Consider the following 19,420-nt stretch of genomic DNA (forward strand, 5'->3'; position numbering starts at 1 on the left):
GAATTACGAGGCGTGAGGTGCAGCTGAGCACTTTCACATCTTGTTAGCCACGTTCCCTGGAGTTTCATTACACCAATAATGAAACGCCTGTTTTATATGTCACTGGTGGGAACTGACAGTCTTTGGTTTAAGCTCAGGTTTGCTTATTATGGTATACTTGTTACACAAACAGGTTGGGAGGTTTCTGGCCGTTTGCTTGATTTGTTGCTGTGACTCTGTAGGTGATGTGACTGGTGAGATAAGTCAACAGCTGTAGGGTGTTCAGAAGTCTCAATGTGGTAGTGAACCATCTCCTGAATTATTTAAATTGTCATTACTAAGATGCTCTGTGGACTGGGTGCTATTAATATAAAATTAAGGGGAATTTTCACCCACGTGTTGGCTGGAGGCCTTGCTGGCCCTGCTTCTAGAGTTTAAGGTTTGGAAGTATGGGCTGATTTTTCTGTGGATTAGATTTTAGTACAGCGTTGACTGATTAATACAGAAAGCCTTTAATTTTGTCTGTGTGAGTAAGGAAATTTCTTCCTGTGGGACGTGAGCACCAGAAAAGAGTTGTTGTGAAGGTCTGTGTTAATTTTACCCTCTTTTCAAGAGGAGGAGGTTAGGATTGCATATTATATTCTTTCCTTCTCTAATCTAAGCTTTGTGAACTTAATTTTATGGTGGATGACTCCAGGCCTATTTTCCATATTGTTTTTTGTTTTGTTTTTCATTCTTTTTAAGTGAGCAGGATGACTGGTGTGTTTTAAACAGCTGATGCCTAAACTGCTGCTTAAAATCTTTGCATAGCGGAGAGAAAGTGGATATGTCCATGTATATTTTTATCTTACTCTGTTAACATTGGGAGGGTTGTAATGTCACAATCAAACGGGACCAATAACTTTTAAAAGCAAGTTACAATTTATGCCTTTATATCTGAAGGAGGATGTTTCATTTGCATTTAAAACTAGTAGTATCTGTACTGATATGAGTACATTGTTGCTCTCTAATGTTCTTTATTCACTCTTACCTTACAGGATAAAGAGATTCCAGCAAAGAGGTCAAAGACTACAGGAAGTGAGGTATGGCTAGGTTCTGATTTTCCCTCCTCCTCCTCTTTCCTCCTTCACATCATTTTGCTGTTCTGCAAAATAACCTTTCACTGAATGGTGTTGACATATGTTCAAATGCAAGTCTTTCATGAGAGGGCTGCTTATAGGGATTTGATATTCTCTTTCATTGGGTCAGAAATGTCTGAATTTGTTTTTATTCATAGAAAAATTCTTAAAGACAAATGCTTTAATACCACCCCCTCAAAGTTTCATTATGGCTATTGTAGGGTAGATATATTATCTCTTAGGCAAAAGCATTTGCAATAAAAAAAAATATTCACTGGTAGTGAAATATTCATGATGCTTTGACCTTGGGTTAATTTTGGTACATAAACAAAACTTAAGAGATTCTAAGTATGTAAGGCAGAAATTAGAATTACTATTCTGCTTTTTATACCTGAAATTGTGTCATTTTGTGTGCTCATCTAGTAAGCCCAAAGAGAGAAAATCACCTCTGCTACTGATTCAGTAATAACCAGCGTAAAGCTGAGCCTTAGAGGAGCCCAGAGAATCATGGCCTGATCAGGTCTGATGAAGCTTTTTCTGTGAAACAGAGTTGTTTATGTTTATGCAAGCGTCTTTCCCAAAATGTAGGGTTTTTTTGATCAGTGCTTTCCTTGGCACAGGAAAAAGTTCAGTAGAATAAAGTAAACAAAGACAGCCACGTGTTTTATTGTGTCCTTTCTTCTACCCCCTGTGCCCCTGTCTTCTCAGTATCTGTTTGACTAGTCATATTGCAAAACTGTAATAACTGCCCATCCAATGTTTAAGAGCTATCTGAACTATCTAACAGTTCTGTGACCAGCATGGGACACACTGGTTTCTGTTCTGTACACCAGTCCCCACACAATCCTGCACAATGTATTTCTTCCACATTCAGGCTACATGACACTTATTATATTTCCTGCTGTCCGATGCCCATTTAAGTTTTGTTTGGCAAGGTAGATTTTTTCCTGACAGATAAGTTGATGAGGAGAAAAAGTATGTCCCAATAGTCTTTCTTGACCTTGCAACATGAATTCTTAATTATTGTTCTTGGGTACTGTGACGCTATCTGCTGGTTTCAGAAATGCAAACTCTGTTCTGTGTAGTGTCTGAAGTTTGTCTGTGTGGCGGGAAGTATGATAGTTCATTGAGAACTGGTTCCCTTTTTGTGATCTCTGGATCACTGTGCAGGCAAAACAAATAAAAAAAGCCTGTGAAGCCGAGCAGCTCTTATTTCCTGGGCTGGTGTAGACTCTAGGGCTGTTTCATTTAACTCTCACTATGATAAAGCTCTGGACTGTGGTTTCGTAGAGCTATGGAAAAGGAGCAAAGGCAAATGCAGATGTTGGTCTTTGGGCATCTCATGTGAGTATGCTAATGAACGTGTAGTCTGTAGGCTTCCTGAATCTGGTCTTTACTTAGGTGGTGAAAGGGGAGAATGCAAATCATTTAGAAAACCTTTTTTCACCGTGTTTGGGACTTGAGGAGAAGAGAGAAAAGAAGGGGATCTTCATGTTCAGGAAAGCAGTGTTCTGTCTCACGCTGGGTCTTCAGCAGCTTTGTCACCCTGGCTTGGTGAGAAATATATCCCTGCATGCCTGTGATCAGGGAAGGTGTAGCTTAGTCAGGGCATAAAGAGGAAATGAGGAATTCAATGATGTGTATGATTTCTAAAGACCTTTGAAAAACTGTACTCCATAGCCTTTTCTAGGGATGCAAAAGCTACTGTTGCTACTGGGTGTTGTGTTGATCCTTGCTGTATTTGGCCAGAATTCAAAGGTAACAGTTCTGCTTGCCCTTGAAACAAAATTTGAACTCCTGCTTTTAAACTCAGGGCAGCACTTAATAAACAAATACATTTAGGCGTGGAGAAAGATGAAATGTCTCCATGAGTCTACTCAATCTAAGTTGTTCTTTGCATTTCTTACATAGGGAAGAAGATCTCAAAAATAGGAGTCAGTGTTTCTGGGATAGAGGGATTCACATTGTATGCCTGTTAGCTGTTTTGTCGTCTCAGCTTGTAGTTCAAAGGGAAGAGCTGCGATAGTTGTGTATTAAATCTTCTAAGGAGCCTTTCTTCCTTGCAATATTTTAGAACATCCCAAATCTTTTTTAAATTTTACCTTTGCAGCTGTTGTTGGCAGCTGATCTTTTGGCTGTTTGGAGAATTGAAAGGAGTTACTTTCAGGAAGAAGCTGTGTTGGAAGAAATCATATTCAGCTTAAGTCCTAAAACTTTCCGGCCTGCAGTCTGAACCTCTCCTTTGTCTTTAGCATTGAATGCACTTGGAATCCACTCTTCCAGATTAAATCTTTCAGCGTCTTCTGATGATGAAAGGCATCAGAAATTTCATGTTTGCCTCCGGAGGGATGGATGTTCACACTGTGGTTACAGTCAAAACTGCCAGGGATGGACTGTTGAGTACAGTCTTACTAGTCTGTCAGGAAGGTTTGAAGAGGTCATCATTTCTTTTTTTTCAAGACTAGTGTGAAGTTTTGCTTCCCTGCTGTGGTGAAATTGTTTTTAATCCATTGTTGTTGTATATGTCTTTGGTATTCACATTATCTTATTCAGAGGACTGAGATGTTCCTAAATACAAAGGTTTATTTAAAATATTGGCCTTAATCTGTCCAAGCATGTAGAAATTATACTCCTAACTTAAAGACACCCTCCAGAGCCGTTGAAAAACAGCAGAAAGAAGTAAGGCAGGTCTGGTTTTGTTGTGTTCTGTGGATTACACAAGGCTGGAATGCCCTTGTGGACTTAAGTTGAATTCTTTCTATCAGGCAAAACCTTTTGATAGATTAGCAGGCAGAAAAAAATGAAAATAATAGCTATATTTTTTCTTATCTCTGTCTTATGAGCTCCAAGTTTCTCCATGAAGGGGGTCACTAGCCCCAAAGTACAGCCTTTAATACTTTCAGATATATATTTTTTAAAGCACTGTATTGCAAAAATGACTAATGTCATGGTAATCTTCAGCATCCCTCATGCAGTACTGATGGTGAATGGCAGCAAGGCCTTAAGGAGTGTATTAAAAAAAATAACAATTATACTGAGTTTCTCTTCCTCTCTTCATATCTCTCATTTTCTCACTCTCCTTGTTCTGCATGGGTTGCTCCACTGCTTCAAATGAGCTGACACTTCAGAGTTGAGCACGTGTTGCAATCCTTGAGCACAATTGTACCTATTCAAAATCCACCCCTCAAATACACCAACATGGGAACTTAGTAAGTCTGAGAGATGAAACAGTTGAGCAAGAAGGGCAAAAATTAGGCAAGGAAGGAAAAAGCTTGTTTGAGAACGATTAATGGGAATCCAGAAGGGTTGGTTGCAAAAATAGTGTCAGAAATGCGCTTAATTTCTTTTCTACTAACCTGTGATATTCTGATTTGTTATAACAAACACTGATCAAAATGAGTTATCTTCTGTAAGAATCTCTACAACCTGAGCCAGCAGTTCAACAGTTATATTTTCCCATTGATCAGTTGTGAAGTGTCTCACGGTTTAGCAAGGTACTATAGTGTGTATTTTCATTGCTTTTCTCAACGCTTGTATGAGCATTCTGAAGAATATTTCTATATCTTGTTGTCTTTGTGCTTAAAAAGCAAACAAAAAAAAAAGACCCACCCTGTTCCTATTGTCTCTGTGAAATAATAGAAGCAGAAATGATTGTTAGATTAAAAAGAGTTTAATTCAAATGGAATGCAGTGAGTTGCCAAGCCGTGTTAAAGAAAACACCCTGCTAAAGCAAACACTTATTTACATCCTACATGAATTCCTGTATGACGTAGTTTGACTGTCCTTCTTAGATAATAAAGGATTCTATTTAGAGAGTTTCTTTCGCTGATGTAATTTCGCGATGATTTTCATACTTAGTTTTGGGAATTGGGGAATACACATTTGACCTTTTCTGTGCTGAGCAAATGGATTTTTTTTTTTACCTTTGTCTCCTCCAGATATAATAGAGCAGAAGTACAAACGTATGTCCTCTGTTCACATTAACCCAAAGTCAAACAAGCTCCGTGATACCCTGGGTTAAACATCCCTCTGGGCTCTGTGAGGTCGCTTTTCCTCGCTTATCTGTTCTCTCCCTTTTTCTGAATCTAGATAAAATCTGAACTTTGGCAAGCAGTGATCTCGTAGGCAGACCAGCTGACTGCTGGTGTTTTAAGGCAACTAAGTGCTAAACTTCCTAAAGTAATAGTTTTTGTTTCATGAGAAATTAACTTTTGGGGTTTCTTTTTCTCTTGTTGGAAGGTGTGCCGTGGGCTGTTGGAGCAGTCTTACCATTGCTTGAGGGGGTGGAAGTGCTGGCATGGGTTTTTCCCTAGGTGGTTTTTTTTTCTTTTACTGATGAAAGATAAAAATATCAATTACCAGGTGCATCAAGCAGCCAAAACTAACCACTGAATGGAATATGCAGATGGTAATCTGCGGAGGCATGTGGTACCTGAGATGCTCTGTTTGCAGCTGAGGTGGGGAGTGTTCTGCAGCAAGGACTTGAGGAGATCATTGTAGTGGATGGAGGGAAGAGATGCCTGGTATGGAAAAGAGTATAAGAGTGAGGGAAAAGGAAATCTCTGTGACATTTAGGCAAGGAGGAAAACAAGACAGTAAGGGAAAAAGAAAAACAACCTTATAACACAACAAAAACCACAGCTTAGAGAAGTATACTTCTCTCTTTCTGTCTGTCAAATTGGTCAACATATACTCTTTCCACTCTGGTGAATTCTGCCTCATCACTGTGAAAATGTAACTGCCCTATAAATAAAACTTTATTTTTAAAGGTAAGCACTACATGAAGTTATTGATCTCTTGTAAATGCTTGTGGCAGCTTAGTGTTAGTGAAGAGTACTTTTGGAGTTGTTTTTTGCATTTTTGGGGGGAGGGGCATATGGATTAATCTGTCAGGCTGTCACATTTAAGACTTGGTGGTTCATATTTGACTGATACCACAAATTATGAAGACCTTATGAAGGCCTTTGGTCTTAAAGCCATATTAAATCCAACTCATTCCTTTTGAGGGAAGCATTTAGTTCACTTCAGTCCAGCTGTGGTCCGATTCTGGGAATTGTTCTAGTGAGGACCAATTAAAGCTCCAAACAACATTTACAGGTTGTTGTGTTAGAGGTGGTAAGGAAAATAGGCAGTCACATCTTCACAACGTAAGATTTTCATGGAGGACAGGATGTTGTGTATAACTAGAGGGGAAGTTTGTACTTTTTTTGCCTGTAGCTGCCAGTCAGGACAATTCTTTCACTTGCTGGCAGTTTCTGTCAGCACTGGCTTCCATGCTGTGCATTTCTTTTTCCAAATGTTTCTGAGATGGATGTGCAAACTTTCTTTTGGCTCATTTCCAACCTTGCCCTTACCTGCTGCTGCATGAACATCACTTTGTTCCGTGTCTGCTTCCTTAGTGTTGACGTCTTTGAACTCTCTTTTGGCGGGCTTCTTAGTTTCACCTATGCTTGTTTATGAGAAGTGTGTGTTGTGGAAGTGATCTGCAGCATCTTTCTGCTCTATTTTTTTTTCTTTTCCTCTTGTTTAATGTGCATCAGTATGACATAATAAGGAAAAGCAATTCCAACTTACACACTTATGCCAATGATTACAATATGGGCACAGTACTTACAGATGGCAAATTTCATTTAAATCTACTGGAATTGGCCATCAGGATTGTGTATAGCTTGTGGTCTCATGGGAGAAATGGTGGGTGACGGTGAAGGCTGCTTTCTTGCTTCTTGCATTCCACTTTTGAGGGGAAAAGATCACAATACCATCAGAGTGACTTTAGTCAGACTGTGGCATTGCCCCTGGTGATAGTATTTTTTTTCTGTTACTGTAGCATACAAATAGGAAAAATCCAAACATTTTAGTGCCTGCTACAGCTTTGCTAGTAGTATAGTTTGAGAGTACAATTCTTCAGACAGTTTGATTTATTTTTTTTCTACAGATGTCTTCAAGAACATATTTTGACCTTTCCTGATCTGGTGCCATTTTTAATAACATGACAGATTTTCTTTTTCTATGGAAAGGTGTCACAGGTGATGTGATATTTGGGATTATTACTCATGGAGAAAATAGTTACAGGCATTGCTAGGTTTGCACTCGTTACCTATTTTGATTAATACTCTGTTCTCCTTGGTGTTTAACTATGATAGCTTCAGGAGAGGAAATCTTACAGCAGTTTTAGCATCTCTGAGGTCTTTTTTTTTTCATTCTTAACTTTATTTCTGTTATGAAGGTGGCTTTACACTAAGGTGAGCTATCCACAACTTCTCCCTGCCGTTGCTTTTGGATTCATTTTTCCTCTCTTCAGATAGCTTTGACTTACAATCAGACACGTCAGTTGCTGTGAGGTGTTATGTATTTTTTTTTATTAAAAAAAAAGGGGCAAAAAAGAAGACCTGAAGAAATAAATCCTCATGATGGTTGTAAGAGAATGCATTGTCCTTTCTAGTGCTTGACAGAAGCTAATTCTTTTCTATAGAAACGTTCAGTCTTTTTTGACTAGTGGACAAAAATACTGCCTTGTGGTGAGCCATTCTATGGGCTTATTGAACATTGTGTGGAGGGTAATACTGGTACTGGAACAAGAAGGACTGTGTATTTCCATTACTTCTTCGTATTCTCAGAGGTGAACGGGTGAAGGATGAACTGAGGAGGCTGAATATTATTGTGAGGAGCTAAACAAATTGCACTTAACTAAGAGCAGCTGCAGCAGTGAGATTTGTTGTACGTCACAGCTGAGCACAGAGGAGAGAATTTATTTTATTGAAAACCATTAATTGCTAAGTGGGTTTTATTTTCAGTTCTTTATTTGTTTTTGTTTTAGGTCCTGTTTAATATGGTTGTAGAAGTGCCTCGTTGGACAAATGCGAAAATGGAGGTAATTAAGAAAAATACTTAAACATATAGGCATTTCTGAAAGTAGTAACTCTGCAGTGGGTTCCAGTATTCAGAGTTTAATCAGTACGGATTGCTCTTTATAGACGTCTTTTTCTTTGTTAAAATATTAATGTGAAGTTGTGCATACGGGCACTGCCATTGTGATTACAAAAAGCTGAGGTTGGAATTCCATTCCCCTTCTTCAGGCTCTCCTTCCTGCCAGCCCTCTGACCACGGGGTACTGCATATCTGCAGCAGATACTGGAGTGCTGGGCTGCAGGACACTGTCTTAACACTTAGCCTTGCTCCAGCTAACTCATGAAACACTCAGTTCTGAGGATCTGAGCCACTGGCACACAGTGCCCAGAGAGGCGGTGGATGCCCCATCCCGGAGACAGCCAAGGTCAGGCTGGAGGGGCTCTGAGCACCTGATGGAGCTGCAGCTGTCCCTGCTCATTCATGGCAGGGAATGTGGACTAGAGGGCCTTTAAGGGCCCCTTACAATTCAAACCATTCTATGGTTGAATTCCTCTCCCGCTGTATAAATGATTGTGTGATAGGCCGCATCCCGACAAATGAAGTGACAAGTGGAGAAAGTTTCCTTTTGACCAATAAAACCCCAAGCACTTTAGAGCCTCACTCATAGAAAGTATCTCCTGTAGTTATTTTATAAATAGAACTCAGTGAGTTGTTCCTCTTCTGTTACAATGTAGAAGCTAAGAAATGCTTCATCTGTAGGTTTGGGAAACCACTGATCTCACAAGGGTATTCTCTATTATATATTATGTTAGTTTTGGAAATGCTTTCCAGATGCTTCCAAGGAATTTTGTGGGTTAGCCCCAAAAATATTTAATATTAATTAAATAAAAAATCTTATAACCCCTAAGAACCTCCCCAACCTCTTGCTTCAGAACCTTTTCTCTTTTTCCCCCATGCTGGAGTATCATTTGAACTGTCTTTATCTCCTGAGTCATTATCCAAAGTAATCCTACTTCTAGGTTAATTGGCTTGTGTTGTAAGATGAAGATTTGTTGTGGAATCTGAGTTCACTTTTCCAGTTTTGCTGTCCTTCCCCTTTTCTTGGTATGTTACTTTGGGGGGAGAAAGGTTTATTGTCCTGATAGGTTCAGAATTAAGTAGATCTGGATGTTTTCTGGCTTGACAGGAGACTAGGCAAAATATACACATTTTAATATACCTGACTGTTCCTTCGTTAAGGCAGAGAGTTGACCTGCCTTGCTGCTGTGTCTTATAAGTCCTTCAGCACAGATTGTGGTGAGGTGACAGTACCAGCCCTTGTCTCTATACTGAGGTTTCCTTGCTTGGAAGAGAGACTATAGGAAGTTCTACATTGCTGTAGAATGAATGTATTGCTTTGCTACATTTGTTGCATTTCTCCTGTCCTTCCCTTGATTTTACTGAAGGTGCTGTTTATGAGACATTTTGGCCCTGTCTACTGTTGTCACTTAATCTTCTTTGCCTCAGTTTATATAGAGAAAAAACATATCTGAGGTCTACTTCTGTCATAATCTCAGGTGGCACACTCTACATCTTCACTGTTAAGACCAGAAGCATTAATATCATGTGTGAAAATAAATGTGGGGAGGCTTATTTGTGGAATAACTGCATGTTATTGTCAGGACATTGTGGCCCAAACAGGTTGAATTCCTTTAGGAATTTGGATTTGGATTTTGGTATTTTAGCTCAATTACAAAGATGTTTTAGAATGGATGTGAACTAAGAGCTGTGTGCCCATGCATACTATCTGTGTATGGCCTGAACTACCACATGCTCAAACCCCTTAACAAATGTGACATCATCGAGGTGAGTCAAGCTAGCATGGATTTTTGTTGTGATGTGGGGTGGCAAAAGCGCAGTTCAAGTGAATAAAGTTATAAGCCACTGGGTTTATATTTGAGGTTGTAGGAGGATTGTGACAGTAATAAACTGTTTTGCAATAATTAGTTCAGTCCTAGTTCTGCTTCAAGTGTAAGAATGCCTTCTAATGCTAATTTAATTTGTTCCAAACCTAACATGATGTTGTCATATGGCGCTTATACAAAACGTGTCCTTACTAAAACGCTTAGCAGCAATGGAGAGAAGTATATGCAGTAGGAGAGCAGTGACTGGGGGTGGATGATAATGAAACAATTCCCCTATTGCTGTCAAAGCCCTTGTTATCTTAAGAACTTTTTTCCACCATTTGTATCTCTGTTGAAATTGTGCCATAAAGACCAAATTCTTTTCAGTATTTGATTGACCGTGATACTCTCCTTATAATTCATGTCTTCCTCTTCTAGAAATAATTCGTTTGCATACATCGCAGCATTATTTAAAACCTTAATAAGCAACTTTTAGAACATGACCCTTGAGATTTACGCTGAGGCCATCAGACTCTTTAATACTCCTCAAACCTGAAGCACATGCTCCCAGATGGAGTTAAATGGTTGGATACGAATGAATTGCTTTTTGTTTTACTGTTCTATCTTTCTCTTTGTCTTTCATGATCTGCTTAGATTGCCACTGAGGAGCCATTGAATCCCATTAAACAAGATACAAAGAAAGGCAAGCCTCGATATGTGGCAAATATCTTTCCTCACAAGGGTTATATATGGAATTATGGTGCCCTCCCTCAGGTAACATTTTTGTTATAATGGTGAAAGTTTTCTGTCTTCTGTGTAAATTTCCTTGTAAATCTTGAGTACTGCCTGAATGCAAATCAGCTGCAACAGGGATGTTTCTTTTTGATAATTTGGAAATGAGAAAACTTTTATGTAAGGCTTTATTGTCTTCATAAATTTTGATCAGAATTTGGATGTGGCTGTAAATACGAACTGTGTTTCAGGAAGGAGTTAAACGGTCATTCTATGATCAAGACTCTTGAATCTTCAGTTTCCATACAGAATTAAACTATCACAGTTTGCCATTCAAGAGTACTTCTTCGAGTAGCCGTTTCCTGTTTAAGCAAGACATTTCTTAAAAACTAATTTAGGATCTCCATGTATTGCAGCATAAATATTAATCAGAATTTCTTAATATCTTTATGAAAGAGGAACACTGAGGGTTTATCTTTTTTTAGATTAAACCTTAACTGCCATAGCTAACTTTGCTCTGAACTGGGAGACTTTACAGATCACGGCGCTTTCAAAACTGTTTGAGCCTTCTTGAACACGCACAAACCAAGAACTAATGGCTAAAGTTTTTGACATAAAGTTTAGTAGAACTGTTTTTCATTTCTCTGAATAGCACATTGAAGTGAAGACAGTATTGAAGGATGCGAGGGAACTAGACAATAAAGATTCTTTTTGTTAGGCTTAAACGTTTAAGCAGTGAAAGTTTACTTCTGAAAATATACTTGTGTATTTAATCTCTGAAGAGGTGATACTAGGTAGGGAGTGGAGCACAGCAATTAAGTCCTTATCCAGTCAGCAGTCTCAGTAGATAGTTCCAATTAGGTATTGTTAGGAACAAAAAAAAATCCATTAACATTTTGAAATTTGTTTGTGCCTTAGTACAAAACTAAAATAAAAAAACTGAATATTTTCTTGAATGATGTGCATTATGTTGGACTGATAACACAGACCGTAGGAAATGCATTCAGCTCCCCTTGCTACCTTGTCAGTAACAGGGCTGGAAATGTAGTTTTTCTTTTCTATAATGACTTTAAAAGGTCATTTGTATCCTTACAGAGCCAATTGTCAAAGTCTAGATTGTACTCCAGATTCTTAGTAGTAGCTGCCACAAACTGAGCCTGATCCAGTTCTGTTTTTCCATTATCTGAAGAGGACTTTTCATCAGTGTCAGCAGTTGCCAGACATAGTGTATAACAGATAGATGTGTATTTGTGACTGCTGTTTTATTCTCTGGAACAAAGAAGGAAAATGTCATTGGGATTATCATTATTGCAGGAGTTGCTTTACTGCCCAGAGAACACTACAGTTCCTGGCTTGTTCCTCTGTCTTTATGGAAACTAAAGGTGGAAAAGTACAGCTGGGCTGGAGAATGGCACTGATATAATGAAATCTTAAAAAGAAAAAGTGCTTTTGAAGAGTACTGGAAAAATAAGTTTTAAATTTAAATTCTCTCCTCACTCCACTTCTGCGACTTTCTTCTTTAGATGCTGCTGCTATCTGCATACCCAAGCATTTGCTTTTCACAGTTTTACCTTTTAGCTTCAGTCAGCCTCTCAAGAACAAACATATGAGTTAGAGGCTTGACCATAGGCAGCAGGAGCTAGCTGGTCTACCTCCTTGTAAAACGTTTTCTGATATTTTCAGCAAAACCTCATTTGTCTTAAATTTTTTTGCCAGAAAAACTTCAACTTCATTCCAAAAGAGAAAACAAGTACTGGGCTTGTAATTAGGTTATACTAATGTGGGTATGATTCCTTGTTCATAAAACAGGGATTTGTATTTCCCTTTCGTTAGTCTCAACTGTTGGCTGTTCTTGGGTATGTGTATATCTGTGTATGCAAAAACACTCAGAAGTATTTCAGACCTAAATTCAAAACTTTAAAAAATTAATTGGATACTGACAGTACCGTACCTAGAAACTCAGTCAGCTCAAAATCTACTTATGCTAGTGCAAGTACATCTGAAGAATGGGATTGTAGGGTGTCCTAGTTTAAGCTCACAAGTGCAGGTATCCAAAACAATGTATGTTCTATGTCCTCTTATGGGTTGATCACTGCTATTTCATGAAATGTCTGTTCTGTCTTAAATACAGTTTGTTGCTGTTATCTATCCTTAGTCAGTTGGCTGTTCAGAGTTTTGGTTGGTCGATTGGTTTAATTTTTTCTTTTCTGTTTGAGTAAGTCTGTTCTCAGCAAGCTGACTTTTTAATTGGTGTTTTTTAGCCACTCAGTAATTTAGTGGTTAGATGAATAGTAATTGCAGATCAGTTGGTGACTCTCAATTCTTTTTCCTTTGACAGACCTGGGAAGATCCAAACCATAAAGATAACATTACAGGATGCTGTGGGGATAATGATCCTCTTGATGTTTGTGAGATAGGTTCAAAGGTTTGTCATTGTCAAGGTTAATTTCATGCTTTGGATACAGCTTTTGAAAGAGAACGGCAGGTGGGAAACAAGAAAAGATGGTAGTACTCAATCTTGAGATGACTAAAATATGTCCTATAGGTCTGGTAGTAGATAAGAAAGGAGTATTTTTTTGTTGTTTGTTCTTGGCCTTTTTTTTTTTTGTCTTTTTGTTTTTTGTAAAGTGGGGAAAAATATTTGGAGAGGTTTGGGGAGAAAATTGCATTTCTTGGAATTCTGTGACTGAACAGAGAGTTTCGAATGACAGAAAAGAGAGTTAACATTTTGAGGAAGGAAGAAGACTTCCTTCTTTTTCCCTTTCTAGCAATGCTAGTGCTAAAGATAAGTAACTAAAAGATGAGGAAATATGACATCTTATGTGTCATGCACGTAAGATTACAAAGGGGTTAAATTTGAGTTTTCTTATGGGTGGAACAGAAATAGATCCCCCTCCTCTAGAGGAGAAGAGGAACACGTTGCAGCTATAAGGTGTGGAGTGGCTGGATGAAAAAGAGGGACAGTAAACACTATTAGTAGGTATAAGGGGAAGGTTTAGTGCACTGAAATAAAATCCTCTTTATCAGGAGGCAGCAAAGAATGGATTAATCCACTGTAGTACCAAAGGCAGGATAATAACACAAAAGAGTTTGGAAGAGGGATCTCTTTGGCTACCTAAGGCAAGAGAGAATTTCACTGGTGACCTCAGCAAAGGTAATTTCACTTGAGGAAGGGAACCTAAAGCTGAATTTCATGGGTTCCAGAGAGTGTTATAAGGGAATATTATCTGGTAGGAAAAAGGATCCAAGGAAAATGCAAAAAAGGGTTGTGCTAATATTTTGGGGGAAGAGAGTGTACATGCACACGTGCATCTGTGTGTGTGTTTGTTGGAGTCTAGAGAAAGGAACAGCAAGAGGCAGATGAAAACCAAGAGTTGAGAAAGCAGGGAGTTAAGGGGCAGGAAGGAGCTAGAAAATGAGTGAGATACTTTTAACTTGCAGATTGGGGCAGAGGTGGGGAAAGTGGGATAGAGGAGAAGGAAAATATTCTAGTTTGTGTTATCTCCTTAAATAAATACTGGCTGGAGAACTGAGAGTTTAAGATCAGCAAGGGTGGGAGAAGGCTGGTGTGTACTGGGTTTGAAAGTGTGTCTTGCATTTTTGTTAGCTGCTGGCCAAACAAGTAGTAAATTATTCTGTTGGAAGAGAAATTCCAGGAAGCATTTTCTACATGTTTTTGATATTATATTCTGTTCTAGGTTCGCTCTTCTGGTGAGATTGTTCAAGTGAAGGTCTTGGGTGTTTTAGCTCTTCTTGATGAAGGAGAGACAGATTGGAAGATAATTGCCATTGGTGTGGATGACCCAGAGGCCCAGAAAATCCATGGTAAGCATTTTTATCTTTCTTAATGCAAGTTATGCAGCAACTTCAACAATTGTACCTGAGCTTGCGTCTCCCAGGACTAGAAGATCCAGACAGCCAAGAGACACAGATGTTCTTTTTTCATTGCTTAAATTCAGATGCTTCCTTCAAAGAGGGTATATATATTTTCATATTAAACTTTTGGAAAGGATTTTCAAGAGGACTTGGTATGCAGGAAGTCTTTTGACTACAGAAACAATTCCTTCTGAAAGAGATCTCATAAAATTAGTCTTATCTCCATTGTAGTAGTACGTATTTACCCACTCAGATTGCATAGCACACTGCTGTTTTCTTTGTTGACAAAGCATTTCCAATGTTTTGTGACTTGTAACTGGGTTACTACCAGGAATGTTGCCTAATATGAACAGTTAGATTTCTCCTATTAGCTTGGAAATTTGGAAAGTGAACTTCTGAAGCAGATCACCCTAGTGTTGGCCTTGGTGATGATTAGCTGATTGCAGGATGAAATATCCTATGCATTCTTCTGCTTTATGACCACGGAAATCCATAAGTAAAATGTGTATGCAGCATTTTGAATAAAATGAGAGGTATCATTTGCTTCTCTTTTTAGGAAGATGTAAGTACATTAAACCTGGAGGGAATTAGGTTTTTGTGGCACAGGTAAGGTGCAACTCTCAGAGCTTCATTTTTCTGAATACAGTTGTACTGGGATTTGTGAGAATTAAGTGAGCTTTGTCTGAAAGGAATGACTGTTAAAAGATCTAAAATCATACGTATCATTAAGTCGTTATGGTCAGAGCCTGTTCTTTGTTGGTGCAGAATGGCCTGTCTCTAGGAGTAGGGGTATCCAGTAATTTGGAGGAATTATGTTTCTCAGCCACTGAGTCTTTTTCCTGGATTCTGAATATAAGGTAACTGTACCACTGTGTTGGCCCTTCATTGTCAGTTTTCTTGCAGGTTGCTTTGATGTGGAAAATACTTGAGGGGGAAAGAAGGGGAGAAGAGGAAATGAGGAAAAGGAATCTCTTGGCTTGATGCTGATTAAAATCACAGAGCAGATGAATTACTGCTTAGTTCTTAAGAGTCTTGAACTAGTTTTGCAGTTAGAGATTAAGAAGTTCAGCTTGAGGAAATAGTAATTAATAGTTTGCTATTAGTGTTAGTTCCAACGTAAACCTCTCTGTTATTTTTATTGGGATATGATATAAGTGTCAGTAGTTTAAAGACAAATATGTAGCATTTTCTTTCTGTACTTTGCTCTGTTTATTTTTATATTTTTTTCCTTAATAATCTGTGAGAGTTTCATCAGAAAACTGGATGAAAGAATTTAAAAGGAGTCCAGTAAGTAGGAGTAAAGAGTTTGTACCACTGGGTTAGGAGGCTTTGTTTTAAAACACAAGGTTAGTTGTTTTGTATTTGTTTTTCTACAGGTTATGACTGATTTTTATGTTAGCTCTTAGCTTTGGTTTGTTTGGGGAAGGGAGTTAGAGGTTTTTTTGTTTTGTTTTATTTTTCAGTGCAAGTCCTCGCCTGTAATTGCTGTGTGTATGCTTTCTTATCAGAGAATAGATGCAGAATTTCAAGACGAGCTGTCCTTCTGAGTTTCAGATCATGGAGAAATATTTATCTAGTTTAACATGATTTCTTTTCAGGGTTGGGGTTACAGTCCAGTATTTAAAAAACAAACACCCCTCCACCCCATCTGCTTTCACAAAACATGACTAGCTTGCAGTGTTTGACAGCAATCCTTCTTCATTCTAAAAGCAAACAAATCTGTTGGAGTAGGCAATACAATGTGTCCTTTTATATTTGTTTTTTATTTCCTTTTCCCGAAGATGTTAATTATTTCAGCATAAAGGGACAGCAGCTACGGATATAACTGATACTTCCCTCAATAATTGTTGCACTACAGCGTTACAGTAGTGGCCACCTAGGGGACGATGAGGACAAGTGTTGCCTTCTAAGTCTGTCCAGTCATTTCAGCATCATTTGCTAAACATTTTGAATTGAACTGAGAATCATCACATTTGCTTTCAGCTCAGTATGTGCACAGCCTCTAGTGAACATTTGGAAAAGATAATTCTAAGGCACTGGAGTGGTGATTACTTGTAAACCCCATCCTGAGCCCACGCAGTGTGTTAACTCCACTTGCTGCTTTAAGCACACCCCAGGTCCTCTATATACTCTCCTTTGGGGATTGTGATCGTTCTCATAAGTGCAATTGATTTTTCTGAGACTTCGCAGAACTTAAAACTGAGCAGTCTCAACTTCTGAGCGGTCCTCATTGTTTATTCATAGCACTCCACTGTATTTTGTCCTGCAGGCATTTATGGATAAATACTGTTTTAAATTGGAATCCCTGCCTAGAACTCCCTATTTCACATAGAGCAGTAAAAAGCTCTGGTTTATAGTGGCAGTATGTAGGAATAAGCAATGCTCAGCACCTGCTGCAGTGGGGGCTGTGTCATCAGTGGGAAGAGCAGAGGGTTCGTGTCTTTTTGGACTGACTTGGAAGGTAATCTGTTTGCTGTTATACCAGTTAATATAGGCGGGTGCAAGGACTATCTCCTGAAACAAGCTGCACATGAGATGCAGCTGTCTATATGAGAATCCTTCATTTAGACTAATATCTGGACATGTGCAGGTATTTATCTGGTTCAGTAAGATGTGTCTGTGGTACCTGGAAACCACTGTGTTGTGTTTCTTCTCAAGCAATTGCTAGCCAGATGGTCATTAACAGACCAACAAATTTACTTCAGACAAGGGTCTGGGACAGGGCCTAAAAGCTCTCTGTGCCCTGAGACGCTAAAACTTTGCAGTATTGTGGACTTGGCTTTTTTTTTAATGTAGCATACTGGCCAAGAGAAGAAGCAGATTCTTGGACTAGATAGAAAGACTGCTTGTCTGCTCATTGCATAATTTGGATTGAATTTAATGCTTTGAAATTTACATATATATCTGATGTATTTTACAAGATTGGGCTCAGAAGGGATGAGCCCTATTTTGGTGCTGTAATTTCATCTAAATGTGTGCAGCATCTTCACGTTGGAAAAGAGGTTTTAAAAGTGTCTGTCAGTTGAAGCAGAAAGGGTGTTTGAAGCAACTTCTGAAAGGTCTGACTTTCCAGAGGTTGTTTTACCTGTCCAAGGTGAATTGGACCAATTGTGTGTGCTGGATGGCATTTCTGAAGTGATTTAATGACCTGAGATTTTAGCTACCATTATATACTCTTGTTTAGTGGAAAGATCCCCGAATATATTTGATGGCAGTTGGTGATTTCTACCAGCTTTGTTGCACTGCCTTTTCCTGGTAGTGGAGTAGTTAACTATGATACAGTGTCATGCTTTTTTTCCAATGTACTACTCAAGATCAGCTTTTTGGGTTTGTGATCAAACCCTAAATGACAAAAATAAGGTATATTGCATACTCTGTCATACATATATTGTTATACACTCTTGCGTGTGAGTGTATTTATATGTAGAGCAGCAGCAGAGGCCCTGAAAACCTTTGTTGTGGATTTGTGTAAGCATTAAATATAAAGGAATTAATTATCTGTACTAGGGCTCCCCCTCCTACTCCCTCACACCATGCAGCACAAAATACAACAAATGCCTTTATATGGAATGTAGCTGCTGCTTCCTGTAAATGTTTATAAGATGTTATTAAAAACATATGCTCTGTCTTCCTACAGGCCTTGTTTAGAAAGCTTGCTGCTAGCATGTTGTTTCAGCTTTGCTTGCAAGAAGCAGCATCTGTCCTACTAAAAATGGTAGTTTTGTACAAATGCTTTTGTCGCTCCCTTTTCTAAAGCCTGATAGAATTGGGAGCTGCATTTGCATTGGCTCACTCTGTTGACAGAGAGCTAGCAGCAGTTGTTTATGCCAGCCTCTTGAGACTTTTCTTATTGAGGCTAAATTGCAGCCCTTAACTTGATTAGCCATTTTTTTTAACCCTTGTTGCTTAACTTTGGTACCCAGAAAAATGGGACCTACGGTTGTATGTAGGCAGTATAAAGAAATTCCCCCAGAGAACCTGGTGAATATATGTTGAGAATATGCCTGCAGGAGCTTGACCTTTCTGTTTTTTGCCACGCTGAGGGCTTGCAGAGACAAAATCAGTTTGACCAGGTACATGCTTGCTGCTCCCGTTCTTGCTTAGTCTCCTTTGCTATCAGTGGGAGTACCCAGGTATGAGGAAAGGTGAGTGGGTCAGGGTCAGTGTCTGCTGTGGAGAAGACATCTCTTTCTTATTTATGTGTATCTCTCTCATAATACACAAGTAGTTTCTATATGCATTAACATAGTAAATAACTGTTCAGATTATTGTATTTCCTTTTACCTTTCTTTGCTTCCTCTTCTGTTATCTGAAGATATTTTTCTCTATTTCCACTTGATGTCCCAAAGATGCTGGTTGGATTTCAGAGAAAGTGGGGGACCGGCTGCCTTTCATGCTTGTCTGTGGTGCATTTTAATAAACTGAAGAGGTAGCTGTTGAGTGATGGGAGAGCTGCAGTTTTCCTTGTATTTTGTGCTGTGTGCTGACTCCACAACAACAGGATTGATCTATTTTTTTTAAGTTGTAGTTTCTCCTGCTGTTTGCCCACCAGCTCCCATTATAATATGATTTTCTCTTTTTAGTCAACAGTTAAAGGTTCATTTGGTGGTAGCTAGACATCGTAGTAAGGAAAAGAAAAATAAAACATGGGAAAGGATGTCAGAGATGGAGAACAGTTTGAAGAAGAGACAAAGAAATACTAAGCAATCGCTATCCCTCTTAATTTCTCAGAAACACAGTATACAGTGGTCGGTACTTCAGGGGCTGTATGATCGTACAGCACTTACGGGCCTGATTTGTTTTAGCTAGGCCAGGTATTTTCCACTAGTGACAAAGAGAAATTTAAAGAGATGATTCTGTCCATGAAGATCAATGTCCCTGTGTTAAGGAGGTAATGAAAGCTTGCTCCAAAGCCTATTCTGTTGTTTGGGTCCTTTAAACAAACATAAACAAAACCTATAAATTAGGAATGCCATATGGGAA

At 38.8% G+C, this 19,420-nt stretch overlaps 1 protein-coding gene across 1 annotated transcript in view; it reads left to right on the forward strand.

Moving 5' to 3' along the window:
- PPA2 (inorganic pyrophosphatase 2) overlaps nucleotides 1-19,420 on the forward strand; it is a 33,688-nt gene that overhangs the window by 2,921 nt on the left and 11,347 nt on the right. The window contains exons 3-7 of the mRNA XM_065736524.1: nucleotides 1,017-1,061; nucleotides 7,915-7,968; nucleotides 10,484-10,603; nucleotides 12,900-12,986; nucleotides 14,260-14,386. Coding sequence (XP_065592596.1) covers nucleotides 1,017-1,061; nucleotides 7,915-7,968; nucleotides 10,484-10,603; nucleotides 12,900-12,986; nucleotides 14,260-14,386 — 433 coding nt within the window. The remainder of the gene's footprint in view (nucleotides 1-1,016; nucleotides 1,062-7,914; nucleotides 7,969-10,483; nucleotides 10,604-12,899; nucleotides 12,987-14,259; nucleotides 14,387-19,420) is intronic.

The sequence above is a fragment of the Cyrtonyx montezumae genome, unplaced genomic scaffold (genome assembly GCF_038088225.1).
Source record: "Cyrtonyx montezumae isolate F1298 unplaced genomic scaffold, pur_monq_1.0 scaffold_2, whole genome shotgun sequence".
Lineage (NCBI taxonomy): Eukaryota > Metazoa > Chordata > Aves > Galliformes > Odontophoridae > Cyrtonyx > Cyrtonyx montezumae.